General features: G+C 39.4%; 1 protein-coding gene and 1 long non-coding RNA gene across 2 annotated transcripts in view; one reads left to right on the top strand and one right to left on the bottom strand.

The window, feature by feature from the left end:
- LOC107838088 (uncharacterized) overlaps positions 1–6152 on the bottom strand; it is a 14387-nt gene extending 8235 nt beyond the window's left edge. Inside the window, exon 1 of the long non-coding RNA XR_001664151.1 lies at positions 6038–6152. This is a non-coding gene — a long non-coding RNA (uncharacterized LOC107838088). The remainder of the gene's footprint in view (positions 1–6037) is intronic.
- A 134-nt stretch (positions 6153–6286) lies between these two features.
- LOC103148707 (prospero homeobox protein 1-like) overlaps positions 6287–14359 on the top strand; it is a 49147-nt gene continuing 41074 nt past the window's right edge. The window contains exons 1-5 of the mRNA XM_007567597.2: positions 6287–6472; positions 9001–9418; positions 9506–10096; positions 10233–11033; positions 11126–11539. Of these exons, the coding sequence (XP_007567659.1) occupies positions 9068–9418; positions 9506–10096; positions 10233–11033; positions 11126–11539 (2157 nt within the window). The 5' untranslated portion in view covers positions 6287–6472; positions 9001–9067. The remainder of the gene's footprint in view (positions 6473–9000; positions 9419–9505; positions 10097–10232; positions 11034–11125; positions 11540–14359) is intronic.

Genomic DNA, 14359 nt, shown 5'->3' with positions numbered 1-14359 from the left:
TTTTTTGTTTAAACATTCACTGTAAATAAATCTCACATTTGTATTCCCTGTCTCTGGAGTGTTTCTGCATGTGGGTTAGAAAACTCGACACCAACATGACACACACATGTATTTCAGACCTTTATGTTTCCTTATTGTTCTATTTCACAAGAATGCACTTCATTGTTTTGGTCTATTACATAAAATCCCAATAAAACACATTCATGTTTGTGGTTGTAAGAAGAAAAAGTGTGAAAAGTTTTCATGGAACTGTAGAAATGTGCTCACCATGTGCCTTAGACCATGATTAGCATCAGTTGTCCTTGCTAGCAGTCAAGCTAACGCCTCTCTCCACAGCACTTCGTAACATGACAATGAATGTTTAAAACTGTAAAATATTACATTCCACTTCTTGTTGGTACAGTGATCAGGTAGAATGCTGCAAACCAGGACACGCACATAAAGAAGTGGAACTTTTTTGCATATTTTTGCTAATAAGCATCACTGTAAAGCTTTAAATACTTTAAAAAAATTCAATGTTTTTTTGTAGCCTTTCAGTTAAATTCAGTCATGTTTAACCAATCCTGGTGAGAAATTTGAGGTTTCCTGCAAAAATCCCACCATTAAACCAAAAGATTTTAGGCTGTTACACCTTATTTAGGTAACTTACAGTAGAGCTGCTGATTTTTTCACTGATAATTTACTGGAGTTTTCTCTATTTTTCAGCACATTGTGAGACTTTTTGGACAAAAGAAGACAAAGAAAAAAAAGGAGTAGATTATGTGTCTGTAAGTTCACCAGTATAAATAAACCCATATTCATTTCTCTTTGTGTCTGCTAATGTCCATGTTTCTGGTCACAGTGGAGCTCAGATACCTGGTAATGCCTGCAATAAGACCTTTTTACCACCTCTTACCTCTTCACCTATACCCCGCTCTACTTTTATAGTCAACGTGTGTTCGTGCATGAGTGTGTGTTTGCGTCAGAGCTCTCAGAGAGGACCCTGGGACCCTCCTCAACAGAGAGAGCTTTTAGCTCTTCCTCGCTAATGTCCTGAATAATGGCATCTTGATGGAGACGGAGCACAGGGAAAAGAGGCAGAAGGGGGGACAGAGACAGAAAGAAAGACAGAATGAGAAACCTGCGACCACGTGTCTTTACCTGCCGAGCGGGACCACCATTATTCCCTCTCTCAGCCCTTCTGGTTTCATTATTCCCTCTTTGTGTTTTTCAGGATGATGATCCAGACATTTTGTAAGGAGTCCCTCCCTCCATCCATCCTTTTAGCAGCTGCAACTTTTCATAACAATGTAGCATTATGGAAGAAAAGCTTTCATGTTTTAACACCAAAAAGTTTCATCTAGGCGTACAAAGAAGTAATAGTAACTCTGGATCTGAATGCTAAAAAAAAAAAAAAAACAGGAAGTGGATGTGATACAACATATGCGTGTCCCTCTTCAGTGTGCGGCTGAAACAGAAAAAGTGGAACTGGAATAAAACTGCTCAAGACTTACAAGATAGACGCTGCTTCCCGTTTTTTCCCTCAACGATGTCACACGAGCAGCTGCTGCGAGCTGAGATTGTTCTTTCCGTGTTTCTGCGCGGCGAAGTGCCGCTTTTCATGCCCAGGTCCACCTCGGTCGCTCTCATTTGGTTCAAATCTGGCGTTAGCAGCAGCTAATGGCAGCGGCCGCACCACCGTAACATTCGTTTGCGTCACATGCGGCATCAAATACTGACTACGATTCGGTGTGAGAAAAAAAGACTTAAAAGCGCCACTCAAGATCTGTTTTCAACAGTTTTCTTCATATTTTCTCTTTCTGAAAAACGAGGGAAAATGTGACCTCCACCTGTGTTTGTTGCTTCTGACTTTTTTGTTAAAACCTGAAAATAAGTGAATTAGAATTTTGGAACAAAAGAAAAATCATAATACATATATTCAATTTTCACAGAAAGATCTATTTCAAGCTTTATTTTTGTTTATTGATTTTTGCATGGTTTATGACTAATTATAAACCAATATGGAGTTTCAAAAGAATAAAATTAATAATTCAAAAGGAATTTTAATCCAGAACTGGAATGTTAGAATTAACACAATCATACCTATCAGTTGTGGGTAATCCACAAAAAAATAATTTGTAAAGCTCTGTCTAGGCATTTTAATGGAAAGTTTAATGGAATGAAGAAGTTTAAAAAAAACTAACTGCAGTACTGGGCTGAATGAAGTTTCCAACACATTAGCCCTCTATGGCATGGCATTGCCCTCAGGCAACAAACCATATATCTGTATCTCATGTTGCTCCTTTATTTTATTTTTGGGGGTTGGTGATTTAAAATATCTCCAGAAATATTTTTGTCCAAATAAAAGAGGTATTGAAGTTCATGTGACCTTTTACTTGGAAGAGGAGCAGTCCTTTTTATGAAGCAGAGGTCCATGCTACACCTTGCCTCCTACTTGTAAGTTATACATCACTTTTCTTCATGTTTAAATTTGGGTCACTCCAACTAAAAATATTCTCATATCTGTGAGTATGTAAAGAAGCATTATAGATAATTTCAAGACATTTTTTTTTATAATTTATATGCTAAAACTGTGTTGTTTTTTTTGTTTGTTGCCTCAGAGCAACATTGCGCAGTTGGGGCCCTTTTGCTCAGACAATATTATTCTAATGCAATGATATGCAATTGATTACAAAATAATTATCACAGCCAATTTTTTTGACTTTATTATTGACTAACAGCAACAGGAGATGGATGCAAGGTCATTTCATGGACAAAAGGTGCATGGTTCATAAGCTGGGGTCATTCCCAATGAAAACATGAGGATCCATTGTACAACCATTATTTCATTGTTTGTTTATCCTCAAAACTAACTTCAGTCCCAAAGGGTGATAAGCTGGTCATCAATGAACAAATGGCCCCATTCCAAGGCAGGCAAAGACTGAAGCAATACCTGCCAAATCCAAAAATATGGGTCTGCAGGGTACTTTGTATGACTGGTGCAGATGGTGTTCCTTACAACCTATACAGAGCGAGTTGTGCAACCACCAAATCTACCAGATATGGGAGCTGGTGGAATGGTATCCTTTGCTTGGTTCAAATTCTAACAAAGAATCAAAACTACAAACTCTTAAAAAAAGAATCTGCACCCCTAACTATAGTGACTGATGTGAATCTGGTTGCTACAACCCATAGATAATCAGATAAACAGATGGTGAGTCCCAGGTACACCAATAATCAAGTTCCAAAAATGTGATATACACTCTTTTTCACATCAGCAAGCAATTCCTTCCTGATGTTTAACATATAATAGGGAAAAAGACTGATTTCAACATCCTTAGTTATTCTAACTCCGCCAAACATACACATGTACAAACACACAAATGCTTGTTTTAGTAATTTGCTCCAATGTATCATTCATTAATGAAGGTTAGTTGTTTATTTTATATTTGGTGAGTTGGAACCATGTCTGATTTATTTTTGTCAAAAAAAGTTTTTTTTTTTTATGAATATAGTTTTTGTTTGATTTGTATTTCATTTCTCATAATCACTGTAGAAAACTTGGCGTTTTAGACCCCTTGTAGCACAATGTTGCCCTGAGGCAACAAACCCAAATCCGGTTCTGGGAGGTGTCGGGGTCCAATTTTATGATTGATATGTAATTAAGGGCCAATAAGCTCCCAAAGAATGCAGGAAAATATTTTTTCCCCAAAAAAATAAAAAGTCATGCCATAGAAGGTTAAAATGCAATTTCTATTCTTAAAATTATTTTTTAGGAATTCACTTCAAAAAGTGAAATTTATATTTTCTTTAGATTTATTACACTTAGAGTGAAATATTTTCAGTGTTTTCGTTTTATGATCATAGCTTTGACCAAATGAAAAGCTCTGCTTCAGTCGTCCTCAAAAAGAAGAGAGGACGACTGCATTTTAAAACAGATGAAAAAGAACATCTATGTAAAAGATATGACCTAAATGATTTTCTGGATTGTTCCAGAAACTGCTGTATCAACACAGCAGACAACCTACTTAGCTTATCTGTAATGTCAAGAGGAAGATGAGAGACACCAAACAGATCTTCTGCTTCACTATCCTCTTAAGAAAGTGCAACTTTTTCTTCCAGAGTTTTTCCTTCCACCAAACTTTCCACTAATCTGCTTGGAAACAACACTCTAAACACCCTGCCTCCTTAGCGATGACCTTTTCTGCCTCCTTCTCTCGCTTCCCAGCTGTAACATAAAAATTTCTATTTAAAAAAAATTCTAATTCACTGTAAGCAAAAACATCAGAATTAACAGCTTAGAAAAAAAACACAGTTTGGACTGAATTATGATAATAATATACTGAGGTGCTCCTGTTTGAGTGTTGGCCAGCTGAGACTGGAAGGTCGGTGTGTGTGGACAGTTTAGACAGTTTAGAAATTGTTTTCTTTGCGTTTTACAAATTGAAGCACACACACTCTCTCCCTGTCTTTCCTTCTTTCTCTGTGCGTGTGTGTGTGTACGTGTGTGCGTGTGCGCGTGTGTTTGCTAATGACTGCCCCACACAGCACTTTCTAGAACTGCTCATTGAAGCATCGAGTAATTAAATATATTTCAACAGCAGATATTTTAAAGATTAAAGTTTGATATAAAGGTGGAATTTATTTCTACTTCGGTGTTCTCTAAATAAAACCCTGAAATGGAACTATAGCTCTGATTTATTTCCTTTCTTTGAATAATAATAAAAAAAATACATATTTTGCTTTCATTTTCACGAAACTGACTGTTCCCCCTCCTCTTTCCTAAAATAATTCCTTCCATTTCGGCCTTACATGAAACCATTTCCGCCCTAAAAGAATGAGTATCTATGATCTGCTCCCTCGGTGCCAACAGTCTAAATATCCGCGCATGTTAGAAGCTGCAGCATCCATGCCACCTCACTTATTACATATGAGTCAGAACGTTATGATTGCAGAGTATTTAAGATAAAACAATCGAGGCCTTGACTGGAACATGAGTTCCATTTTTATATTTGTTTAAAGGCTCCAAACGGCGCCGTAAAAGGCTGAGTAGCGCAGCGACTCACGGCGCTTAGGACACTTTTAAGGAGCCGCTCCCACATCTAATGCTGCAGGAAAAAAATAAAAATAAAATAAAATAAATCAAAAAATATTTTACATTTTCATTTAGCTCTTTAATTATTTTTGTGGTTTAAGAAGTTTGAAGCGAATTGGAATGTGAGCGTAGAAGAGGGGAAGATAATTTATTTTAGTTGGGGAAAAAACTAATTAATACTTTAAAAACTTTATAGAAATTCTTTAGTTTTGTTCTGTTTTTGAATGAAGTCGGCTGAGAGTAAAAAATAAGTTCAATGAAACCACAGAGTTGGGCTCGTGGTGTCTTTCTAAGCTCTTTATGTTTACGTTTTTGCTGGAACGTCGCTCGCCTTTTCATGTCCAACAGCCTCGCCGACTTATCCGCGAGCTCTGACAGTGATGGCACGCGGAGGACCGAACGCGCTTATTCCAAACGGTTTATTTTTATTTTAGGTCTGTATGGAATTTTGAAAATAACTTATTTTTTTTTAGGAAAAATTCAGGAAATTACTGGCGATGATTAAAAAAAAATATTTTTCATAATTTAACTTTTGTATTTTTCCCCAAAGTTATTCCCTTATGAAGAAAAGGTTTTTCTCTTTTATCTCTGTTCATCTGAACTCTTGAGTTCGTAAAATAAAACATCACAATAATAAAAAATAGTTCAGTAAATAAAATAAAAAAATAGAAAGTGAAAGTTGATATTTTAAAAATGTAGAATGAAAAAAGCTGAAAAGAGCAGGTTTATTTTTATTACTACTATTATTATTTCTGGTGTTGTAAAATAGTTTTTCATTAAAACTGATTTATCTCTATAACTTAACATCAGTTTAAACAGCTAATAAGTGAATGAAATGAGGAAGTCCCAGTTTACCCCTCATGCTCTCTCCACTCTGACTGCGCGCCTTCTTATAAATAATATCCCCCTCTTCCCCCCCACCCCGCCGGTTCCTCGTCCTTATTGGTCAGACGGAGCCGTTACCTCACTCAGGGACCGGTGACGCAGCGTCTTCGCGTATCCTTCTCTTTTTTCCCCTTCCTTCTTGTTCCTTTACGCGGAGAGTCTTCCAGTCCGCTCAGACGGGATAAAGAGGCGCGGAGACGCGGAGCCGGCGCAGGGGTGCGCTCGATAACTAAACACTTCCATCCCGGTAGGAGAGCGGCGCGCAGGAACACACGCTCTCTCCATCTCCGAGCGTCTCCTTTTACTCTCTCTCTCTCTCTCTCTCTCACTCACTCACTCACTCACTCTCTCCCTCTTCGTCCAGCGCACACACGCACGCTCTGCGCGCACACGCGTACGTCTCAACTTGGCCGTAGTAAATTACGGCATTGATCTGAAGGGCGAGTGTGGATCTGTCTCTTCTGTTCGCTCCTTTGCTCGACGGAAGGATTCTGGGAGGCGCAGAGGAGAGAAGTAAGTAGAAAAGCATTCGAACGGTCTGCTTTATCCACCGCAGCTCAACTTTACTCCTCAAATATTTTAGTTTGCTCCGTTTTCAAGTTATCTCCAAACGTGAGCACAGAAAACAGATCAAAGTTCACAGGCTAGCACTGATCCGCTGTTTTCTTATGTACATATTTTACCTTTTCCATCTGTTTAGTCTTTTAGTTTGGATCACCAACAGAGCGGAAGGTGTATCCAGTTTCCCTCTCAGCTGGTTTCTAGATTAAGACAAAATGCAAAGAAATGTCGTTCTAGACGAAAATGTGCGCAGTGTGTCATTATGGTGAACTTATTGTTGTTTGGAACATGACAAACGTCCCCGGGTCTCCAAGTCTCCTGTGCGTAAAACTCCGGATTCGGAGCGCACATTAACTTGAACTTTAGATTTCAGACTCTCATTTAATTTTAGGTAAAAAAAAATAAAAAATAAAAAAAAAATGTCTGGAGGTGTAAAAAGTAGATTTGCAGATTTTATTTTATTCTATTGTCAGATTTAAATGTAAATCAAAGTGTTAATAAAACCTTCAGATTAAACTTAATTCCACTCCTGCATCTTGTTTATTCCCTCCTTACATGTTAAAATAGTCATTACCAGCATTCTTCCAGTTTCACTTCTCATTTGCAGAGATGTTTTTCCTGCTATTTACATTCAGAGTAAAACTTAAGTTTCGGTTTTGACACCAAAACCTCACTTGCGCACCCCTCTCACATCTCCTTTTCAGTCAGTCTCACCTTTAAAGCTTCCAACTTTCATCTGTGTGGAGGAGAAAATGTGTAAATGTTTCAAGTTTGAAGGAGATACCTGCTGTTTTTCAATCAAGTGCAAAGTGTCACTTTTAGATAAATCTCAGTTCAAATAATGCAATATGTGTATGAATGCATTTGTTTTATTCAAAAATAATATTTTATAGAAAATCTTTGAAGCATCCTAGTTCTGCAGAAGTGCATGCTTTATTTTGTGAGTCATTTTCCAACAATGACTGACCGTGAAATCCTTTGCAAAACAGATGCAAACTGTGACACGGACAGCGTTGCTTGTGTGGGTGTGTGAGATGGTAATAACCTGCTTCCACAACAGTTTCAAATTTTTCTCCGTTTTGAGAAAAACAAAACAAGAAAAAAACACAAAAAAAAACGGGGAAAGAAAAACTTTGTCATTTGATGAAGCTGAACATTGATAGATGAATCAGTGAGAGTTTCAAATATAGAAAAAAAAGATAATTGCAGCTTATAAATGCTGCAATTGGAGAACTGAATAAGTTAAAAATTTATTACTTAGGCTTTTAGATGCACTGGTGGTGGAAGTTTCTGCCATACAGGTCAGTATGTGTCAGAGACGAACAATATACGGTAGCCATAACTGCCCAAAAAGGCAATGAAAAATAAATAGCATGACTCAAGTTATGAACATATTCAAACAGTTCCAGTCTTTTATCCCACTTTTACTTCAAATCTAAACATGAAATTTCAATCTCAAATCAGTTAAATTTATATGGAATAATATAAATTTAAAATCTCGGCTCATTTACATGAAAGCTGATTGTCGTAAATGTTACTTTTTGTTTTGTTGTTTGGATCGTCTTCTTTTTCCTTTCCTCCCTCTTCATGTTGTCGCTTACAGAAATTCAAAGTAAAATTATCTGTAGGCTAATTATTTTTTCTAATTTCATAGTGGAAAAGGATTAATGGGCTGCATTGTGAAATTTTGCGGGCAAACGTCACTTTGACCTTTCTTGTTTACTTAAAAACAGGTCCAATGTCCATCTATTGGGAAACAAACAGAAAGCTGGATTCGCTTCTTTACCTCCAGGGTAAATTCTGTCAGAATACAAGTTTTACTTAACTGAAAAATAGACCTGTTGGACTATAATGTGATTCTTTCTCTTGCATTTAGAAATGCAAGTGAAAGAATGCAGAGCAACAGTAAGAAAAAGCTTCTGTTTTTATTTTCATGACTGGAACGAAGCCTTAAATTTGGTTTATCTGTATAGAGCCAAGCTGATCAATATTTGAATATATTCTCCTGTAGGAAAAAAAAAACAACCTTTCGTCAGTTGACAACATTCACAATCCTGACTCCTCTTTGACAAACAGAATACAAAACCAATTAATCTCAAAGAAAGGCGATTTAAAAGTAAATCAGAACACAATTCGGATGAAAACATTTCATTTCGTCTTCAGAGTGGGGAGGAATGCCTCTGACAGTAGGAACCTGTTGACTCCTCCCGGCTTCTTCCAAAATGCAGAAATCAAGGTTACCCCTCAATAGGAGGCAGCAGGATTGGGAAATTATTTTTGTTTCTCCAAACAGGTGTTTGAGATATTTTAAAGAGTTTCTATCGGTGGTTCTCTTGGGTTATTTTTAATAAGAGCAACAAGTTCTTTCTTCACTGATAAAAGTGACTCACTTTTGTTCTTCTGAGATTTTTCTGCCCTTTTGTCTCCTTGACACTAACTACACATTCCAATTTGTCTTGATTATGTTTCTTAATGACCAGGCTAATCCTTTCACTGTCCATTTGACTGTGAGGCCCCCTGGACATGCCTGTTTAGTTGCCCTGCGTGATGCCTGATCATGACAGCACCACCCTCTTAACCAGACAAACCAAACGCAGACGTGTCGACATCGGGGTGAAAAGGACTGTGGGTAGCGCGATATTTCCCCGTGCCCGGGAGACCCTTCTCGAAGCCATGAACCAGTCGCACGGCCCTGATCAGGACGGAGATCTCTCCCTGGTGAGTCATGGCCACGGGGCCGCCAACAGTGACGGAGAGAAGTCAAATGTCCTCAGAAAGCTGCTGAAAAGGGCCAACTCTTATGAAGACGTCATGATGCCTTTTCCTGGGGCTACAATCATCTCCCATTTATTGAAAAACAACCTGGGGAAGAATGGAGGGAGTGACTCAGGCTTTCAGGTACGAGTTGATCTGCAGATCCTAGTGAGATTTTAAAAAAAGTCCTTAACTTTAAAGTCTGAATGAAGCTGCTGTTCTTTATTGCAGGGTAGTGGAGCTCTGTCCAGTGGAGGTTCGGAGATTCAGGCCGAAGACGCCTGTAGTAACTCTTCGAGGGACAGTCCATCCGACTGTCTTTCTCCTGGTCCTCCTCTACCTCCTCCATCGTCTTCTAACTTTGGACGACCGTTGCCGCCCTCAAATCACATTTCTCACACCTCTTCTCAATCTTTATCCTCCTTTGACTTGGACCGACTGTCGGACGAGCATCTCCGTGCCAAGAGGGCCCGCGTGGAAAACATCATCCGCGGAATGAGTCACTCCCCATTGGTCCGTCCCAGTGGCAGTGACCACAACCAGGAGGGCAATCGTGAGAATGAAAACGGCAGCAGCAACAGTAACGACCACAGAGGAGAGGACGTCAGTCATAACAGCAGCCGCCGCGGCGATTGTCCTTCCCTCGTCCGCTCTCCTGGTTCGCGAGGCGGTGTGGTTGGCATCGGCGAGGTTTACAGAGAGAATAAGAGGAAACAACGTCTCCCACAGCAGCAACACAGCTTCACCCAGCTAGTTTGTTCCAGACAGGAGCAGAGACAGGAAGAGAGAAGGCAGCTCAAACTACAACTTGAAGACATGCAGGTAACTAGATCTTTTAGTATAGATCTCCACAATTGTTTACCAAATTGTTCTCTAGTAGAATTCTTATTCTTATAGCAGAATTTGAGATAATAGAAAGATCAACCTATGTGTTTTTTGTTGTTTTTTTCTTTTTCAGAAACAACTGCGCCAACTTCAAGAGAAGTTCTACCAAATCTATGACTCTGAGACAGAGGAAGAGGAAGAAAACATAGTGAATGGAGAGGTCAACCGAGGAGGAGATAGAGAGGAGGATGGCAACCTTTCAGAGGACAGTATCCGCTCTGATGGCCTGGAGGAGAGGCACGGAGACAGAGGGCGGCATAACCATGATGATCTTTCCGAGTTGGACCCGGGACTTTTCCTGGACAGAGCCCGAGCCCTCCTCCGAGAGCAAGCCTTGATAGATGGAGAAATGGAGGAAGATGCTGACAGCAGAGAAGAGGAGGAAAGAAATGGAGAAAGGGTGATGAAGAGGAGAGTGGTAGCAGGAGGTGGGGGAGGAAGTGGCCGGCAGCTGGCCGAGACTCTAAAGCAGGAGCTGAACTGTGCCGTGTCACAGGTTGTTGACACTGTCGTCAAAGGCTTCTCCTCACCCAAGCAGAACGCCGGTCACCATCATGGCTGCCACAGCAGTACGCCAGCTGCACCTTCTTCCTCCAACTCATCCTCATCCTGTCCACCTCCTTTCGGGCCACTGCCCCCGCTTACCCCAGAGTCTCGCTTTGGTGGTGGTAATTTGGCACTCAACTTGAATGGTGAAGGCAGTCCCACCCCTAACTATCATTCCTCCAACCAGAGGCTGCATTGCTTTGGGGATGTAATTGTCCCTAGCCCTCTAGATTCATTCGGTGGTCTGAGTAGCAGGCTTAGTGGTGTGCCAACACCCAACGATCAAACAGAGGCTCTGCCGCTGGTAGTGCGCAAGAGTGGGAGTGCAGTAGAGACCCCCAATCCTTCTCTTCCTCCACCTCCACCTCCTCATCATCCCTCCCTCCACCCATCTCCACTCACAGCTTCCCTTGGCTTTAGCCCTCCATCATTTCGCCACCTCCACCTCCACCTCCTCATCATCCCTCCCTCCACCCATCTCCACTCACAGCTTCCCTTGGCTTTAGCCCTCCATCATTTCGCCACCCCTTTCCTCTTCCCTTCATGAGTTACCCTTTTGGGAATCCCCTAGGGTCACATGGGGCTGGAGGTGGCTACCCCTCAGGACCAAAAGACCACAGTCGGGTATCCCCCGACTCTATGGACATAACCCGGGAAACTGTCAGCCTCAGAACCAAAATGGCATCTCTTGGTGGGGCCCACATGGGTCACCATCACCACAGGCAGAGCTCTCCAAGCCACCATGGTCCAGAGGGCTTGTCACTGTCCCTCATCAAGTCAGAGTGTGGAGATCTGCAGGAATTGGCTGACATATCTCCCTACTCAGGCAGCACTGTATCCTTACCATGTGTTACCTGAATATTGAAGGTAATGTATAAAAACTGATATTTTAGATGAGGACTATGATTTGGATTAATCTAGAAAAATTCTGTTTAACAATCTTTGAAACTATTGAGAAGATTGGTCCAACTTCTCTTAGGTATGTTAAAACTTGTGAGTTTTCCGGTAAATGCCATAGTCACAATTGGGAGAAAATTTTAAACTAAATTTCAGTGAATAAAACATTTCATTTGAGCTTTTGAAACATGACATTAAAGACATGGCAGATACTAATTTGGAAGATGATCCACAAAATTGTTGCTATAATTCTAGATATTATTATTTTAGCTCTCTAGTCCACAAGAGTCAGATTTTTCATAATAGAGCGGCAGCAGGAGGCAAAGTGACAAAAAGTCTTTAATATCAATTAATCTGCATTAATTGGTTCCTGCTCTGAGCCTCTTGTTTCCTCAGTGAGTGGGAAGGATGAAAAGGGCGCACCGGGTCTTGCAAGAAGGGGAAGATTAAACAGGTTGCTCACTGCTCTCTCAAGCTCTTTTAAGTCTGTGCAGCAGGTTGTGTTGTTTAAAGGTGCAGAGTGAGCTCCCTCTTGAACATGCGGACACACACACACACACACACACACGTATACACGCACATACTGTGTGCACTGTCTGAGACACTTGGGTGCAGTTAGGTTCTCTTTCATCACAAAGACTTTGTACATAAATGCTCAAAGCAAATCATATTTCACTTTGTCTGAGTGCATGTGTGTGAGGTAAGACTTTGTTCACGTGCTCAAAGCTAATCATATTTCAAAGAGCATGACGGAGGAGCAGGCAAATATTTGGCTTTATTGACGGCAGCTTTCTAAATTTGTGCATATCAATGTTGTGGGCAACAATAAGGAGAAGTGTAATATCTAAAAGCTGCACAGTTTCCTTTTTATCGTTTTTAGCTCCATCTCCTCCCTGCTACCGTTTTGGAACCCACCCACTCACTTTCATTTGTTGGCCCTTCGTTCTTAGTTGCCTGGCAGCTGTGTGTGTTTACCGTGCACACGCATGCATGTAGGAACACACACCTCGCCTTTCATGGCGCGTGCATGTCGACAGGTGTTTGCAGGTAGCTGTTTATCTTTTCATTCCTAACCTTTCATATGGAGAGGGCTTCTCCCGGCCATCTCACTTTGACTCACACAAGAGAGCAAACAGGCGCATGTGCACAGACGTGCACATTTGAACAACAAAGTAAAAAGAAAAATAAGACTTTGAACTAGGCAAATGGGTACTCCTTGCAGCTGTGATGGGGATTCGATCACAGTGTCGCCTTCAAAGCTGATTTAGATGTTGCTTTCATTGAAAAACAAGAAATATTTGACACGGCTCTTGATCCTCTTGAGCCGTTTCATACCAGGATGCCCCCCTATTCATTGTTATAGAAAAACAAATCTTTGAAATGGATTATTACTTCAAACACACTGACTGGGCTTTAAAAATATATATATTTTTTCTGATAAAATTGCTCATCTTGTCCTTTATCAAACAACAAATTTAGTTTCAACATAAAGAATAGAACAGATTTTAAAAGATGTATTTATAATAATTCAGAAAGTAATTAGGAGCTCTGATTTTTAAATTAGTTAAATTTGCAATTACTTTATGTTTTGTGCCTGTAACTTCAAGTAGACATAGCTTGATGTTGATTGAAATATTAAATAGATATTGAATGTTTTTCCAATTTGAAAAAAGCTAGAGACACAAATGGAAAACCTGAAATGATATCATCATTTCTGTATGCCCTACATACAGGAATGATGTAGCCCACCAAAGCGAGACTCTGAGGCACCATTAGCGGTACCCTGCTAATGGTGCCGTTTTTTCCCCACGTTATTTTTTTTTACATTTTCTCAAATTCAAGACCACTAAATAAAACCAAATGCTAAACAACTAGTGGTAGACATGTCAAATGAAAAGCCTCTTTTGAATCAACCACTAGCTGGTATGCTAGTCCTAGCTAAAAATTCAATAGCTAGAGTGGAAATTTGAGGACATTGTTTTTAATCATTAACATGGAGCTTATCACAAATGTTTCAGCACATTATGAGATTTCCTTTTCTTGTCTTGTTAGACAAATTTGTAAAAAAAAAAATGTAAGTAGACAAATTCATACCCACACAATATGTTGACACACACACACGCACACGCACACACACACACGCACACACACACACATATATATATATATATATATATATATATATAAATTACGCCATTCTTTTTCTTGGTTGTTAATTGGTTATTAATTATAATTCAGAGTAAATATTGTGCAAAAAAGCTGATTTTTAAAATATTTTTAACTAAGTGTTGTTGAAACCTGCATTAATCAAAGTAATGCTGTTATATCTATCTCATTTGCATCAACAACAAAGGCAAATTATCTATTTATAACACCAATACAGTGAGGACTATTCAACAAAAGAATGCCGTTTTGTGAATGTATGGCTGTTCCTGAGTCGAACTGAAATGAAACTGCATAAAACCTATGGCTCCTTTAGATTAGAAAAAAATGGTGTAGTTTTTGAGATAAATCTTGTTTCCAAAGCAACAGCTATGAAAGCAGTGTATGTGTCCATTAAATTTGTATTAAGGTGAACACAATGAAAATTTATTTAAATCATCTTTTTGTACCTGAGAAAGTCACACATGAAACATCCAAAACTGCAAAATTTAAAATTGTATAAATTATCAGCCATATAATGTATACAGCCATATAATATTACACATATGTGTATATGTGTACACATATAATATGTGTATATAATATAATATAATA

Source organism: Poecilia formosa, unplaced genomic scaffold (genome assembly GCF_000485575.1).
Source record: "Poecilia formosa unplaced genomic scaffold, Poecilia_formosa-5.1.2 Scaffold210, whole genome shotgun sequence".
Taxonomy (NCBI): domain Eukaryota; kingdom Metazoa; phylum Chordata; class Actinopteri; order Cyprinodontiformes; family Poeciliidae; genus Poecilia; species Poecilia formosa.
Note: the sequence above shows the minus strand (reverse complement) of the source record. Positions and strands in the feature narration are given on the sequence as shown.